This window comes from Xyrauchen texanus, chromosome 4, assembly GCF_025860055.1.
Source record: "Xyrauchen texanus isolate HMW12.3.18 chromosome 4, RBS_HiC_50CHRs, whole genome shotgun sequence".
Classification (NCBI taxonomy): Eukaryota; Metazoa; Chordata; class Actinopteri; order Cypriniformes; family Catostomidae; genus Xyrauchen; species Xyrauchen texanus.
In genome coordinates this window covers 47,091,217-47,108,711 of record NC_068279.1, presented here as the reverse complement: position 1 = coordinate 47,108,711, position 17,495 = coordinate 47,091,217, and the positions used below count along the sequence as shown (strand labels likewise).

Genomic DNA, 17,495 nt, shown 5'->3' with positions numbered 1-17,495 from the left:
TTTGTTCAGCTACTCTTGTATACTAATTGATTCTGTTGTTTATTTTCACTGCCTGGATTTTGCATCAGAGGGGTTTCTTCCAAAAATTTCCAACTGATGACCAAGACAACCCTGTGGCGCCATCTGCTGGTGAGGATGAATTTAGTACAGTCAACGCTGACCAAAATACATCACAAGTCCCTGCTGAGGCTAATGGAGGAGCTGGACACATCACTGAAGAGAAGTCTGTACTGTAGTTCGCACTCATTCTTGAGGACTGAGGAATAGCCATTATGACCTGTTTTCACTGTTCCGACGGAGTTCACCAGTCTGGAAAAGGCCTTGGAACACAATCTCCATTATCCCTTGATCTTTTGAGATAAAATAGGTTGGCATACTATGAACATATTAAGAACTCAAAACTTCCTTGCTAGTCCAAAAAGACAGTATAATGAAACTAAGCTGCAAAAACTAGGGATGCACAATCCGATAGCTGGATCGATATCGGCTCCGATACTGACATGTTTAAACAGATCAGTATGACGAAACCAAATCCGATACTGTGTGTTAGTTACTGTCAAGCTCAAAAAGGACAAAAGAACCATTAAAACACCAGTAAAGTAGTTAATATGACTCGTACATTTTATTCAAAGCCACTTGAAGACTGTGTTTAAGAAGTAAATATCCAGCGGGTCAGTGAATGGCGCTGCTCTGTTTACACACACTCGTGGCGATTTTTAGCCTTCACGCGGTGCACAATATTTGAGCGCTGCTCACGTACAACATCTCAGATGTAGATGCTCAATAGTTCGGTTCACTTATATGATGCATTTAGAATGGCTTAGAGGTGCATTTTATGGCTTCATTTCTGCTGATGACTTACACTGGAATTACTGTTAATTTAGCTGCTACATTATCCAACATACTAGTTAATAATAAAGTGTATCTTAATAAGCTGTACATTTATATTGAAATAATGTGTAGTTAGAGGTTTGTATATCTTTACATTATTGTGAGGAACTAATTGGGGGTTCTCTTTAATATGTAAAGATATTCTAAACCATTTATGCAAAAAAAAACAACAACACTTGTATCGGATCGGGCAATACTGAGATTTCCGATATCAGAATCAGAAGAGAAAAAGTGGTATCTGTGCATCCCTAGCAAAAAACGATTCTGAACCAACGTAGCTTTTTGATGAGACACATGAATACATTATCAAGTTAATGAGGCTGTTATTAAAGGATGGGGCAGTTTAACACTATATTGAAGATTGTTATGAGCCAAAAAATACCCTTTAAAGCCAAAATATCATGTTCATATTTAATTCGATTCTTTGGATGTAACTGGACACTGTACCATTTATAGTTTCGAAGTTTGTACATGTATTAAAGGGATAGTTCACCCAAAAATGAAAATTCTCTTATTACTCACCCTCATGCCATTTCAGATGTGTATGACTTTCTTTCTTCTGCAGAACACAAATGAAGATTTTCAGAAGAATATTTCAGCTCTGTAGATCAATGCAAGTGAATGGTGATCAGAACTTTGAAGCTCCAAAAAGCACATAAAGCAAACCTAAAACTAAGGCACCATATGTGACTTTCAGATGTGAAAGTGAAGATTTAGAGTAAAAAAAAAAAGGACTTCTATAATATTTCTTCTATTTCTTACATCTATCAAATCGCTTCAGAAGACATGGATTAAACCACTGGAGTTGTATTGATTACTTTTATGTTTCCTTTGTGATTTTTGGAGCTTCAAAAGGTCTTATCACAATTCACTTGCATTGAATGGACCTACAGAGCTGAAATATTCTTCTAAAAATATTAATTTGAGTTAAGCAGAAGAAATTCATACACACCTGGGATGGCACAAAGGTGAGAAAATGATGTGAAAATTATTTTATTTCCTGCAGCTTGTTTTTTTTTTTATTATTATTAATTGAGGACTTAATATACAGATGAATGTGCAAAAGGAAATAACATGTTACATGATTTTATTTAATTGTTTTGTACTGAATCCATTAGCATTGATCTGTTGTTACATAAATATGAAAAACCTTTTTCTCAGGGACTAAAAATGGTTACCATGTAATTTTCAGATGTTCCAGTGTAAAAACTTTCTTTTTAAATGCTAGTAACCAGTTATAACTGGGTAATTTTTTTATGAAGTCAAAGGGTTTATCACAGTACATTTTTGGAACTACACTTCATGTTGCCTGAAAAAACATGTGATTTGATCATGAAGGAAACCGCAACATCACACATTTATTTGCCTTAATGCACGTTGCGGATGAAGCATTGAATGAAGACCTTTTTAACAACAATGTATAATTAGTACATATACATGCACGGCTAATCCAGATACAATGAAAAATGTATTAGAGGTTAAAAGTACATTTCTCAGTTGTTTCCAAGTCTTCAGTGAATTATTGTTAGATATGATGCATTAATACAGATTTGATGCTGTTGGGATTTGACTAATAAGCAGATCTGTAATTAAAATTATACTTAACTGGTAATTAACTGTATGCTGTTATTATTTCTATGCTGAGAAATCCACCACACCAGAAAACATTTAATATCTTCTTTTCGCTTATTTTTGAGAGGCAAGTGGCTGATTTTGGGCTTGTTTTTTCAGACCAGGTTGCTTGTAATCTTGGAAGATCTGGCAACAGTGCAACTGGTGTTTCACCCACCCCTTTGTCATTTGAAAAAGAACATTATTAACATTTCTTTTATTTTGTTCTAACCGGTTACCATTTGAAAAGGAAACTGCAGAACTTCTGAACCGGAACAAAATAAATATACTGTGTTTGCTCAGAACCTAAATGAAAAACGTTGCATTTTTAGTCCCTGGTATTTCTAGTTGCCAGGCACACTTTTGTGCAGTGTGGACACGAGTAAACGTATGAATGTTTAAACTCGGGTGTATGAGAAATCAAATCAAACAAGAAATCATGGCATTGTCCTGGAAGAGATGGTGATCAAATGACAGGAATATGTGCAGATTCAATGAAATAAGAGGAGGTCGAGAAGAGACCTGCTGAGCCTGAGACACCTGTGAATATCTGTATGCCAAAATAACTAAACACAAATGAACATTTACAAACTGCTGGAAGGTTAAAACCATAGCAAAGAGCGAATTACATGCAGGTTAGCATTCAGGTTATATTACAGTTAGCTAGGCTAATTTTTAAGGCATTGAACTATTGCAGAATTAGAATGGGTCTGAATACAACTGAACCGGCAGTCTGTGTTGTGCAAAATTCAACCCCCTATCAAAACTATAATCTCCTTGGACCCCAAGGGATAGATGTTCATAATGCCTGACTAAAAATCTGTTATACTGTTACAGCGGAGCAATAACGTCAAAATTAGAAAGCACTTTGTTCAATTAAAGCATTCAGCTCACATTCTTAACTAGAAATATCCCAAAAAAAAAAAGGACCATTGTACTTACTGTTTGGTAGTTTTTTGTTGGTATGTACATCCTTAGATATTGTGACATCATTACAATAAATGCCAATACCATGTATCAAGTTATTCCAAAGAAATAAAGTCTTTATCGTAATCTTTCATCAAAATGTAATAACTTGCTGAAATGTATTTCCTTTTCCTTTACCAATCCCTCTTATTTTCAGCCCCTCCAACCACCTGTCCACTTTTCATCAATCAATTTCTAAAGGATAAAATGAAGTCCTGCCCTTCCACCGTTTCATGTCAGCTATAAGCTGCTTAAATCAGTTAGCTCTAAATTAGCATTTCGTAAGAGGCACTGAATAGATGAACTGAAAGAAGGTTTTTCAATAAATGGAATCGTATAAGGGTCCAATGGGTTCAAATTTAGACAGTAAATTGAATTTCGCATAACACATTAACTGTATAAGCTTGCATTGTCATGTTGCTGATGAAAGGCTAGTTGTTTCTTCACGTGCGTCTGCATGTTTAGAAGCCGAGAGGATGGGGGGCCACAACCCCACCATTTTCAACCACAGACATGGAGACGTCTCTCAAGTTTCTGAAGAGCTGTTTGCTAGAGCTGGATTTAAGAGTCTTGACATTCAGCATGATCCTGTCATGTGCCTGAAAAAAAAAAAAAAGAGAATGATGCAGTTAGAATAAAAATAAGGCAAACAAGATGGGAAACACACCAGACACTCACACAACATCTATCAATAGAATGTTCCAGGTTCAATACAAATAAAGCTCAATTTACATACAGAATTTGTGGCATAATGTTGATTTGCACAAAAATGTCAACTCGTCCCTCCTTAAAGGAATATTCTGGGTTCAACACAAGTTAAGCTCAATCGACAGCATTTGTGGCATAATATTAACTAGCAATAAAATGTGTTTTGACTCTTCCCTCCTTTTCTTTCAAAAAAGTACAAATCTGGTTACAGTGAGTCACTTACAATGGAAGTGAAAGGGGACAGTTTTTGTTAAAATAGCTCACAGTTTTAAGTTTAGCTACAAGGCATAAAGGATATGCATGTAAACATGATTTTAGTGTGACAAAATCGCTTCCTAACCTGTAGTCACTGACAATTTTATAACTTTGTTGCCATGACAATGTAATGTCAACAAATCCTAAAACGACTATAAAAGTGACAATTAAATCAACTTTACAGCTCAAATAATACAAGAGTTTGAACAGAGAAGTGCTTTTATAAAATTATAAGCTTCACATTTCTGCCATTAAACCCTCCAAAAATGTCCCCCATTCACTTCCATTGTAAGTACCTCACTCTAAACTCCATTATTACTTTTTTTTTTTAAAGAAAGGGAGGGAAGAGTCGAAATACATTTTTTGTGGTAATCAACATTGTCACAAATGCTGTTGGTAGAGCTTAACTTGAACATGTAACATTCCTTTAACACTAAGCATTTACCTCCATACACCAGGTTTCACACAGTATCTTTTCATGTTGTGCCGATGGGAGGCCCTGACTGAGTGAACGGGATGCCCTACGTGAGACAAACGCATGTGTTAGCAAACAATGACAATTAAACATTATGCATGTGTGATTGTGATTGTATATAACAGTACGCTTTACCTAGACAGCACTACAACCATAGTATACAGGTCAATGGCACTGTCTGCAACTCTCTTCAATACAAACTGTTCATCTGTAATGCAACACAACAAGTGTAATGAGCACTCCAGCAGATCACTGAATTCAATCATTATATCCTCATAGTAGATTTCTCATACTGATGATCTTTTTGCCATGTTTCAGCAGGAGCTCTTCAACAGTCACTCCAAAGTGCTCTACAGCCTTCACTGCCTGAAAAGATGAGAGCGTAAGAGACAGACAGACAGATAAAATCAATAAAATACAGACAAGCAGAATATAGACAAGACAGATAAAAATATAGATAGATAAAATATAGATAGATAAATAAAGAGGTTGATAGACAGACAGGCGGACAAAAATATGGTAATACTTTGGCACTCTATTGTAAGGGAGAGATATTTTCACATATTGCAGGTGCTTCTTGGACAAACTGTATGTTGAACATTATACAGCAAGTGTTTTTCTCACCAGATCTCCACTGTGAGACAGCTCTGGGTGAACTGATCCAGACAGAGTCAACCCTGTGCCCATACCTGCCATCCTGAGGGAAAAATACAGGGATTTTCATAAGACTTTTTGTCTTATTATTTTTCGCAATAAAAATACATTATAAAAGTAATTTTAATTTTTCATTATTAGAAAGTAAAAGTACACAAACCTCTTAGCTCTTTTAGTCATCTCTCCTGTGAGCAGTCCAGCATTGCCAAGCGGGTTCTTCAGGGCTCTCTGTAAATTCTTCAGATGGTTTCCTGCATTCTGAACATTTACACTTTAGATTAATGCATGTATGAGAAAGACATTTGAAGGATGCAGAAAATGATGCATGAGTTCTGAGTGTACCTGGAAGCCATTGAGAGCCACAAACAGTCTCAGGATGTCATTGGTCCCTTCAAAGATCCTGAAGATTCTCAGATCCCTCATTACCCTCTCAACACCAGCATCCTGAACACACACACACACACACACACACACACACACACACACACACACACACACACACACACACACACACACACACACACACACACACACACACACACACACACACACACACACACACACACACACACACACACACACCTGTCAGCTGGATCACTCTACTAGTTATTACCCAGCTGTAAAATCCAGCTAAAACCAGCTGGTTTTTCATGGTTTCTAACTGGTCCAGGCTGGTCTAGATGGTTGATCAGCTAAACAGCCAGCCTGTGGACCTAGTTTTGACCTGGAAGACCATCTTACTCAAGCTTGTTACTTCTGGTAGACCGCTTACAACAGCAACAAACAGGCTACCGTGTTCCCAAAACCAACTTTGACCTGATTTTTCGAGTAAATCGTATTCAAACATTTAACAGTATCATCCTTTTTGTATTCCTCTTTCATGCTCACCTTCATAAAGCCCATTCCTCCCATCACTTGGACGCACTCGTCTGTAACGTCCCACGCTGCCTCCTGCATATCCGCATAACCAGATATTATTCAAATGTATTAGATTAACATGCAACACATGAAATAACGAAGTGTCTTCTATCGGCATGTTAAGTTAGATAAAGAAGTTAATCATTCTGAATCATGACACTAACAGATGCAAAGATCTTGCTGATGGCGGCTTCAATCTGGAACTCTGAAGCTCCACTGTCCATGTTCCCACTGACCATGTACGCCATAGACTGAGAGAGAAGAGTAATACAAAATATGGCATTGATTAAATAGGCAACAATAACAAGTCACAACCATAAACAATATTCAAAACAGTTCAGACTTAAAATTCTAATTGAATGAGCCCTTGTAAGGCCATGGGGCATTATGTCTGAACACATCCCTTAAAGGAACAGTTCACCCCAAAAATTTAATTCACTCATCATTTACTCACACTAATGTGTATGACTTTCTTCTGCAGAGCACAAAAGAAGATTTTTAGAAGAATATCTCAGCTCTGTTGGTCCAAACAATGTAAGTGAATGGTGACCAAAACTTTCAAGCTCCAAAAAGCACATAAAACCAGCATAAATTTAATCCATATGACTCCAGTGGTTTAATCCATGTCTTCAGAAGCAATCTAATTGATTTGTTTGAGAACAGACCAAATCATAACTTTTGTTTTTCATTGTACATCTTTTTTTTTTTTTCATTGCCACTGCAGTCTCAGCACATTATCATGATTTCAAGCTCAATTGCACCTCCTAGTGCTTGATGCATGAACAGAAGGCTAGATGGTGCTAGGAAGTGTAATTGAGCTTAAAATCACGATCGCCAAGAAGACTGCCGGTGTTAAGATTTAGAGTAAAAAGGAGGATTGAATCGCTTCTGAAGACATGGATTTAACCAATGGAGTCATATGGATTACTCTTTTGCTGCCTTTGTGTGCCTTTTGGAGCTCTAAAATCACCATTCACTTGCATTGTATGGACCTACAGAGCTGAAATATTCTTCTAAAAGTCTTCATTTGTGTTCAGCAGAAGTCACACACATCTGGGATGGCATGAGAGTGAGTAAATTAATTTCATTTTTGGGTGAACTATCCCTTAAAATGTAGCAAAATCATTGAACACAGTCATGTTACTACCTCAGTGACATAGTGCAGGACAGTCATGCGTGCAATCTTCTCTTGAATAGCACCATATGTGTGGATCTTACTTCCAAACTGAGTCCTGTTAGCAGCATGATCCACCTGAGGAGATCAAGCATGAGTGCGGTTTAAAATTCAAGGTTAAAAGATAACACATTTTCTAAATCAGGCACAATGCAACATGTTTTGAATTCAAAAGGAGTGAAGATAAACAGGTCTGACTGTAGTTCATGGGTGGAGTGGATAAAGAAAAGGAGGTAGACCTGACTGTCCATCAGATATTTAAAGAAATTGAAGATTCCCACCTCTATCTTCTCCACACTCACCGCTTTAGCAATGACTCCCTTCATAGTTCCAGAGAGTGCAGCAGCCATGCCGAAACGCCCATTGTTCAAGATGTTCATAGCCACTTTAAAACCGCCTCCAACCTCCCCCAGCACATTCTCAACAGGCACGCGTACATTCTCATAATACACCTCTGCGGTGTTAGACGCCTTAATGCCCATCTTCTTCTCTGGAGGACCACTGCACGGAGAGAGTGAGAACGTTTGTATGGTTGAACGAGAAATTGCCAAAAATGGGTGTTTAGACATTTCTCAAATTGACTAGTTTGGATTGGATTTATAAAAATTAAAACATTTCTTCTGGTTTCTTTTACATTAATCTATCTACAGTATCTATCCTTCCTTTTCCACTCTTACTGTGTGACTCCTCCGAAGCTTCTCTCCACGATGAAAGCTGTGATTTTGTCCTTCATCTCTCCAGTTTTCTCATCCTTCACAGGGGTCTTGGCAAACACCGTGAAGATCTCAGCGAGCCCACCGTTACTGTGGAAGAGTGATTATGTAAAAGAAAAGAGATATGCATTTCAAGTGCATCATTCAACAAAATGTGCATTTTGAGTCCCTCCATATCAAATGTGTGAATAGTGGAGCTCACGGTCAACGGATGTAGAAAAGAAGTCCAGCCTTACAGGTAAGAGTGTCAATCACCTTTTAGATACAGACATCTCTTGTCAATCAACTCGAGCGCATGAGAATTAGCTACACGAGCCAGGAAAATTGAATTGTCTGGCATAAAATGAGGTAAAGAAGCACAATTTATGATCCCAGTTTTGTCAGATTTTACTGCTGATTTAAAATATGCTCTTTGATCGTAATCTTGACCAACCGTTTTTTTATTTTTATTTCTGTGTTCCCCCATTCAAGTAGAGAGGAGTTGTACTGGCATGACTGGAAATAGCCTCCCGGAAGCATTCCAAAGATGGCTGACAGTGGACTGACTTGCTAGAAAGACTTGTCATTTTCGCAAAGTCAATGGGCATGGCCATTAAGTTTTGGTTATTTTCGTGCAAGCATCAATAATAGGTCTAGACACAACTGGGTTTGGCGAAATTACATGTGCAAAACGCTAATGGGCTGCGTCAAGTGCAATTTAATTCTGAGCTTTTTCTGCGGTTATTGCACCAAGAAAAATGTTCTCATCGGAATCTAAGCTTCATTAAATTATAGAAAATGTGAGTATTATCTATCAAATTGATCTTCTGTCAAAAGTCATGGCTAGTATTAATAGTGATTATAACGGCCTTCCAGGTTTGATAGTGGATCGAGGGATCTTATTTTGTTTGCATGCACTTCACTTTCACCAGTTGATTTTGCTTTCAAAATTAAATTAATTTGTTGAAACATTTCAAACTAATCAAAATAATGAAGTGGTCAAAATAACTGTGTGTATAACCAACTCCCCAAACTTAAAAATCACTATGACAACAGATGGAAAAATACCAATACAAATTAGATCATAAATATAATTGTTAATATAAAAATAATGATGAAAAATAAACCATGACCTCTAGAAAGTAACAGAAATCTCATCCATTTTTTATTCATAAAATGGCTAAAACAATGATTGTGTGGGACATCATTTAATGTAACACTATATTTTGGACATAACTTTATCACCACCTGCTGGTGGAATCTCCAAACTACAAATGCGGGAACTTTGATTTTGCAGCGATAATAGATGTGCTTCTGAAACCTCATAGCACAAGGACCTATTTCACAGGAAAACAGCTCTTTGTGCCACTTCATAAACATACAATACACCCATAGACAGCGCAAACACTCCAACCCATTGCCACTTGCGCTTTGTACTGGCACAAAAATTGCCCTTAAAATTAGCACTCTAATGTAAATTAGATTAGGCATTGTGCATGGTTTTTGCATGCGGTCATAGCGATTACAAAACTAGAGCCCAATATCTTTATTTTATACATATATAAAGATAAGCTGACATGTTGTCTTTTTAATAAGACTTCAAGTTGTATCCCCAGGATATGTGTTACCCCTGCTACCATCATAACTATCCTGTTTCACAAGGTTCCCGGATTCATATAGTCCTGGAGTACATTAATAATACCTTATTTACACTAATTTAGCTTGATCATTTATTTAAATTTTTGTTAAGTATTTACATTTAAAGACATTTTTCCTATAAAAGTTAAACATTTTAAAGAAATACAATTTTTCACCTATTTCATCAAATGACCCTGATGTTAATACCTACTTGTGATTGTTATTGATCATTTGTCATTTGTTTCTTGAATGTAACAGACTGACCTGATCCAGATCTTGCTTCCATTGAGAGCGTAGTATGTCCCACAGTCAGAGAGCACGGCTGTGGTCTTAATGGACGCGGCATCAGAACCACTGGCTGGTTCTGTCAAACAGAACGCTGCTATTGTCTCACCTAAGTGATGGAAATAGATCAAGAGAAAGAGGAGGGTCATTTCTTTAAGTCTGCAGTGCACAGAACAAACATATTGTTTGCAGACGTTTTCTTACCAGACACATATAATTACACAAATAACATGTAATGTGCACTGGAAGCAGTGTGAGCCAGGAACAGTGTATCTGATTGAATTTACAAACTTAAGTATGACCCGCACACAGTGCCACTCACCTGATGCCAGTTTGGGCAGGTATTTCTCTTTCTGCTGAGGATTGCCAAACAGCAATATGCCCTTAAATCCGATTGACTGGTGGGCACCCAGTGTAATGCCAACACCCAGATCATGCATGCCCACAATCTCCACCAGCCTGGCATACTTCAGATAAAGACAAGGAGAAAGGTTCAATCAGTCTCTTCCACTCACTTTACATCTCTATCTGTAATTTTAAACATCTATAGAAAAGATCCAAGAAAAACAAAAAATTTACAGAAATGTCAGAAAGAATAATAATGAGATGGATGGACTAATCTGAATAAGGGCTGGGTGATTGCCTTTTTGGCAATATTCATTATATATCCACTGCATGAAAAGGCACATTTACGGGATAAAACTGACATGGTAAATTCCTGTGACATTTAAGGTGTACGTAAGGTGTGTGGCAATTTCTTGATCAAGTGTACAGAGTCATATAAACATCCAGACACTGGAGGTTCACTGAGATTTAATATATATTCCCGAACACACACTGGAGTTGTCTGAAGATTTCCAGGTGTACCACCTAGCTGACATCATATTTTTGACGTCACAGGTTTTGGTACTTTTGGCAGTGTGGGCAGGTGCCAAGTCCTGCTGGAAAATGAAGTCAGCATCTCCATAAAGCTTGTCTGCTGAAGGAAGCATGAAGTGCTCTAAAATGTCCCAGTAGACGGCTGCGTTGACTCTGGACTTAATAAAGCACAGTGGACCAACACCAGCCGATGACATGGCTCCCCAAACCAACACAGACTGTGGAAACTTCACACTGGACTTCAAGCACCTTGGATTGTGTGCCTCTCTATTCTTCCTCCAGACTCTGGGACCTTGGTTTCCAAATGAGATGCAAAATTTGCTCTCATCAGAAAAGAGGACTTTGGACCACTGAGCAACAGACCAGTTCTTTTTTTCTTTAGCCCAGGTAAGACGTTTGACATTTGAAGCCCATGTCCAGGACCCGTCTGTGTGTGGTGGCTCTTGATGCAGTAACTCTAGCCTCAGTCCACTCCTTGTGAAGCTCCCCCACACATTTGAATGGCCTTTTCCTGACAATCCTCTCCAGGCTACGGTCATCCCTGCTGCTTGTGCACCTTATTCTTCCACACTTTTCCCTTCCACTTAACTTTCTATTAATATGCTTTGATACAGCACTTTGAGAACATCCAACTTCTTTTGCAATTACCTTTTGAGGCTTTCCCTCCTTGTGGAGGGTGTCAATGATGGTTTTCTGCACAACTGTCAGGTCAGCAGTCTTCCCCATGATTGTGAATTCAACTGAACCAGACTGAGAGACCATTTAAAGGCTCAGGAACCCTTTGCAGGTGTTTAGCTGATTAGAGTGTGACACTTTGAGCCTACAATACTGAACCTTTTCACAATATTCAAATTTTCTGAGATTCTGAATTTGGGGTTTTCATAAACTGTAAGCCATAATCATCAAAATTATATCAAATAAAGGCTTGAAATATCTTACTTTGCTTGTAATGAGTCTATATAATATATTAGTTTCACCTTTTAAGTTGAATTACTGAAATTAATGAACTTTTGCACGATATTCTAATTTTCCGAGTTTCACCTGTACATTGGTCATGGTCACAATCTACCAACATGTATCTAATATACTGTAAAGTAACTATTACATAATAACATACTATATCAATTATCTATAAAGATACAAATTTATAAAACTATGCAGACATAAGATCATACATACTGAATACTATGTATACATGTATGTATATTTCAATTTATGTATATTTATGCATTTAATCTGAAATGGCTTTAAAATGTGATTTTTCAGGAACCATCAATTTGGACCGAACCGCTATTGATGCCACATAAATAAAATTTTCCATTGTTTTTTAAAAAAATTATGTAATATTTATAAGCACCAATTTATCAATGCCTAACTATAAACAGTTACACAAAAAAACAGTCATGATCATTTTCCACCCTCTTTTTGACCCTCTCGGTTTTGGTGTTGCTTCTCCATTAAGACATGAGATTCAACACCCACTGTTATGACTGGCTCTCTGCTTTTGATATGATTCACTACTACAGTGTGACATCACAATGTGGAGGAAGTAGAGAATGAGTAGTTTTTGCAGCTTGGTTTCAACAAATGCTCTTTTCCCAGTGAGGAGTACGTTTTGAGTTCTGAAACTTACAGGATGTTTTTATAGTACAATGACCTCTTAACCCTGTTATGACGCAAGTATCAAATATGATTCATATCTTTTGACGGATCCACTTTTACTTCCTGTTCAAGCTGAAAAGCCAAAAAGCATATGGAATGCAAGTTTCACATTTTTATGGCACCATCTAGTGGTTATTTGTGAAACAAGTGGTTTCAATGTTTATATCGATCTATTTAAAAAGGCGACGGACTTGCGCAAAAAATTACTCTTATTTTAGGATAAATTACAGCTTATTTTGATAAAGTAAAAGTGACAGTAATTATTATATTGTTACTGATATATTAAAATTGTATTTGCTGAATATATGCAACTTGTGCTTAGTTAAGATTTTGTATATAGATTTTTGAAAAAGCATGTTGAAATCACATGCATCAAATATGATATAATAGGCTTTTAAGGTATTTCTCTCAATCACCATTAGACTCTATTCATGCCCACTATAAAAAAGTAAAAGAATCACAGAGCTTTTAAAATTCTGACATGTACTTTTTAGAAGATATACAGTGTGAACTAATACTGTATTTCTGTGTATTTTCATATATGCAGCCTGCTCTGTCATTATAAAGATCTCATTGTTTTACATTACGAGCTATTATGATGTCATCTTACCATAAGTTCCTGTGACCCAGCAAAAAAAGTTTTACAATTTCCCTTTTTTGGGAGTGTTTGGTGTAAGTATTCAATAATACATCACCCAGCCCAAATCTGAATAAATGTCTCTTTATCCAAATTATCTTACCTGTGTGTTGGTGAGTCCCAGTCCTCCCAGCTCAGCGGGCACCTGCAGCCCAAAGGCTCCCATCTCCTTCAGCCCCTCCATAGTGTGATCCTCCACCATTTCCAGAGCGTCATTCTTCGCTGGGTCATTCACCTCCTACACATGCACACAGAGAAAGAGAAATACTCAACAGGACACCTAGATAATATTTTGTTGTAAGAGACCTTAGATAAATGTGCATTTTAATTATTCAATGCATAACTCATTTTAGGCTAATGCAGTTAAACAGAGTATATTAAAACTTACATTGAAGAATTTTGTGACTGGAGGAACCAGTTCCTGCAGGAACTGAGTCTGTTCTTCATTCAGCACTATGATAGATACAAAACACAACCCAATTTGCATCAGACACAACTATCACTGCAACATCTGGAGAATCTACTAGCTTTTCAATGGTATGATAGATGTTAGCTGCAACTGTTTACCTGAAGGATAGGGGAAGACTTGTGCCGTGGTGATCTGTCCCTTAAACATGTTAACAGCAAAAGATTTGGACTCCTAGTGAAAAAAGAAAGTTAATGGTTACTAAACTATGTCTTATATCTGTGGCACTTATGCTCTATTTTAAGTTATCCTATTGAAGGTTCAGATCTGAATCATGTGGGAAAGAACCAAAACATCCGATATAAAAATTGCAGGTTGCACGTTATTGTACAGTACGTGTACTTTCAGTATATAAACATATATAATATGGGTTAAGGTTAGGGTTGGGGTTAGGCTTAGTACATAGTAATTAACGTAGTTGACGTTAACGTTAAAATGATATACAGTAGTGAATAAATGTAGAACAGTACTGTAATATAAAGTGCTACCGCATTACAAGAGAGCTAAATGGATAAAGACGTGCATTGTTAATCCAAAAGTTTGCTTCAGAAAGCATCTGCTAAATGACAAATAACCACACCATCCACTGCTTTGGAGTAACTGAGAGTAGGTTATCTCAGTAACTTAAAAAGAGAACATTACCACAGCTTCGATGCCCTTCTCAGCTTTAGCCTTCACTGCCTTCGTGCTGCCCACCTCTGCCTTATCCAGCACAGCCTACAGAAACAGATCAGATAAACAGAAACACAGAAGCAGATGGTATAACTTTGGGGACAGAAATAAACAAGTATTTTAAAAATATAAAAAGTACAAATATTGGAAATGAAGAACGCCATGAACAGTGAACTTAAGCTGTGGATATGTCAGCATCTAAAAAATTATAATAAACACCTGCAGTGTTATAAATCAAAGGGCCAAGCATAGGTGCATTAATTTAGAAACTGTGTTTTTCATACAGCTTAACTGAGAAGTATGGATTGCAAACTCTAACTAGGGTACAAAGAAAAATAAATGATTAGTTACATAATAAATAACGTATTAATAACATACGCAATTAATCATGCCACCTGGCCCCTATATAAATTACATAATCAAAATATGCGTTTTCCTACCATTGGAGCAATTCAAGCTGTAACTTTGTGTTGCTACAAGCTGCGCCAGCAGGGGGCAGTAAACGTGCCTCAACAAAGCCCCCAAACTGTGCAGCCAGTTACACAGGAGGACCTGTTTGTTCTTCTTGACAGGTAGATGAAGCCAGAGACTATTTAGCAGAGATGGGTCACTTCTATTAAAATGAATGGAAGAAATTGGAACGCCCAACCAATTAGCTGTTGGATTGCTGTTGACTAGGCTTATGCTCAATGTTATGGGAATAAAACAACAATGTTAACAAAATATTATTGCTTCTAAAGCCACTTTTTGTGTTGTATTATCAATGATTTACTCATCTGCTATAATAATGCAGTATATTTCTTAATCTGAATATCTGTATTATTTATTTTTAATTATTATCTATATGATTATTTAAATGATTATGTATTACTTATATTGAATTACCTTTATTTGGGGCATTTCTCAGCAAATATTGATAAATGCGATTCATTTTGATTACTTTAATTAATCTTCATGTCCTGTAATTACTTCGATTGAAACATTTTATCGATTGACAGTTCTAAAAATGAGCATGATTTATATAGTTCTGGTTGTATTTTGCCAGTGTATTTTACTCAAGCATTTGGTAAAACGTAAATCACTGTTATGTGGTTCTCGCTCTCGGTGGGGCGCTTGGTGAGAATTAAACAGCACCTAGTGCCAATTAGCTGATAGCTAAAACAAATCCTACTTAATAATGTATTGTTATATTTATTTATAATGGTGTATTGTTTACAACAATGTATTGAATGTATTCTATTATGAATTATCAATCTACTTGGTAATCTGAATATCAGTCTGTACAATTTTTCAAAAGGGTGCAAAAGATGTGTCCAGTGTTACGTATATTAAACACATTAAAATGTACAAATATGATTGCATTAAATTGCAAACCCGGTAGTATGTCCTGTAAGAAAGATAGAACAAGCAAAAAAGTTTGTTAAGTTTTAGTGGAACATGTTCATAGTTAATGTGATAAACTACACCTGTGGTTACTCTGACAGGACACCTCTGTGAACTTGAAAACTGACTTCATGCATGCACTAAAATCACCTTGACACCAGTTGGTAAAGTCATTGCAAAAACGGCTAAGAGGAATTGGTTCTGTGAAAACGTCAAACATAATTGTTTGCAGATTAATCTTGGTTTGATATGTCGTCATCTTTTCACGCAATGACATTCAAATGTCCACTCTACATGAGAAATACACAAAAAGATGCAACTGTGAAGATCACAATGTGCAGCATGTGAGAATGTGGTGACTGTGAGGTTGACATTAAATATAGACTGGAAGATTGTCGCCACCTCTGGTCTACATGCAGTGTAGTGGATGAACTTTCCCCTACTTTATGACGTATGCTGCACCACACATACACAAAATACTCATAATATTGGCGGAAATACCGGAACAGCATTAAACATCAGTGTTGACTTTTCAATCATGTACCAGTGTGTCGGATAATTACATTATATTTATTTAGGTTAAATGCTACCTGGAAAAGTAGAAAGGATACAACAGTTTATAAAACTTGGCTTATAAAAAGAATACAACTAAATATATACCAGTTTAATGATACATTCATGCAACTGCAAACTATCGTAAATAAACTCGATACTTTACCTCGGCGGTTTGGGTCGCATAAAAGCGAGCATTTCTGAGGGCTGTATCGCCGACATGCCTTTGAAACCTTTAAATGACAAAAAAGAAACATTTAGCAACAGAAAAACAGTTCGTACAATGTCGCTGCCTTAATGAAGTACTAACTGTCTGTTATGTTTTTCATTGAGTGTCAGCCGTGTGTATGGGCCCACGGAGGCTATCGTAGTTTAGAATGCTTATTATGAGTATATTGGCATATTTACTTTGTAATATAATGATTAAATAGCTAAATGAACCAATAAAACTCACCCAGTGACTGCAGTAGTGAAGCGGAGAGCTGTGCCGCACAAGGCGGGATTCAAAGCTAGTTTGCTAACGAGCATATTTTTAAATCTGTACGCTTCTGGACGGGATATTAGCTCTTCTAGAGAGTTACAGTCGTGTTATATCACTGTTTGGGTCTCTTCTGATTGATCTCTGCTCGTCCTGACGTCCTGGTTATGTACCGTATCTATGCCGTTGTGCCGCTTGTGTAACGTGTGAAATATAGACGCTTTTCCGTGAAGGAAACGATTCGGTCATAGAGCTCAATATCGTAGATCTGACAGCCTCATTGACAGACCGTATTTCTCTGCGGTCAACAGAGATCAGTTCTAGTGAACGTACATCTATGAGATCGCAAAGGAAGCGGTCATCTTCATGGAGTGCAGTCAGAGGCATCACGGGAAATGTAGTGGTCCTTCCAAGAATACGTCTTAAATTATGCCTATTTGAAGGTCAATTAAGATTTTATAGATAGTGAAATTATTTTCATGATAATTAAACATATTTT

The 17,495-nt window shown here is 37.0% G+C and overlaps 2 protein-coding genes across 2 annotated transcripts in view; one reads left to right on the top strand and one right to left on the bottom strand.

Annotated features, from left to right (window-relative positions):
* The window catches only part of LOC127637985 (integrin alpha-X-like), a 41,395-nt gene extending 37,906 nt beyond the window's left edge, over positions 1–3,489 (top strand). Inside the window, exon 30 of the mRNA XM_052119329.1 lies at positions 69–3,489. Coding sequence (XP_051975289.1) covers positions 69–236 — 168 coding nt within the window. The 3' untranslated portion in view covers positions 237–3,489. The remainder of the gene's footprint in view (positions 1–68) is intronic.
* On the bottom strand, positions 1,963–17,233 carry LOC127638022 (very long-chain specific acyl-CoA dehydrogenase, mitochondrial-like). The gene is made up of 20 exons (XM_052119373.1): positions 16,973–17,233; positions 16,685–16,751; positions 14,554–14,628; positions 14,013–14,085; positions 13,834–13,898; positions 13,549–13,683; positions 10,590–10,734; positions 10,247–10,376; positions 8,330–8,455; positions 7,955–8,153; positions 7,626–7,730; positions 6,643–6,729; positions 6,449–6,511; positions 5,903–6,004; positions 5,721–5,818; positions 5,531–5,603; positions 5,200–5,272; positions 5,042–5,114; positions 4,877–4,952; positions 1,963–4,067 (listed from the first exon to the last, which is right to left on the bottom strand). Exons 1-20 carry the CDS (start codon positions 17,044–17,046, stop codon positions 3,930–3,932), a joined length of 1,977 nt encoding a protein of 658 aa, XP_051975333.1. The 5' UTR covers positions 17,047–17,233; the 3' UTR covers positions 1,963–3,929.
* Positions 17,234–17,495: the final 262 nt, after the last annotated feature.

Coding starts and splice junctions, on each gene's coding strand:
- LOC127638022 (XM_052119373.1), bottom strand. CDS start 17,046: ATGCTCGTTAGCAAACTAGCTTTGAATCCCGCCTTGTGCGGCACAGCT. Junction 10,735..13,548: donor TGGGACTCACCAACACACAG/GTAAGATAATTT, acceptor CTTTATCTGAAG/TATGCCAGGCTGGTGGAGAT. Junction 6,005..6,448: donor GAGGAATGGGCTTTATGAAG/GTGAGCATGAAA, acceptor GTGTGTGTTCAG/GATGCTGGTGTTGAGAGGGT.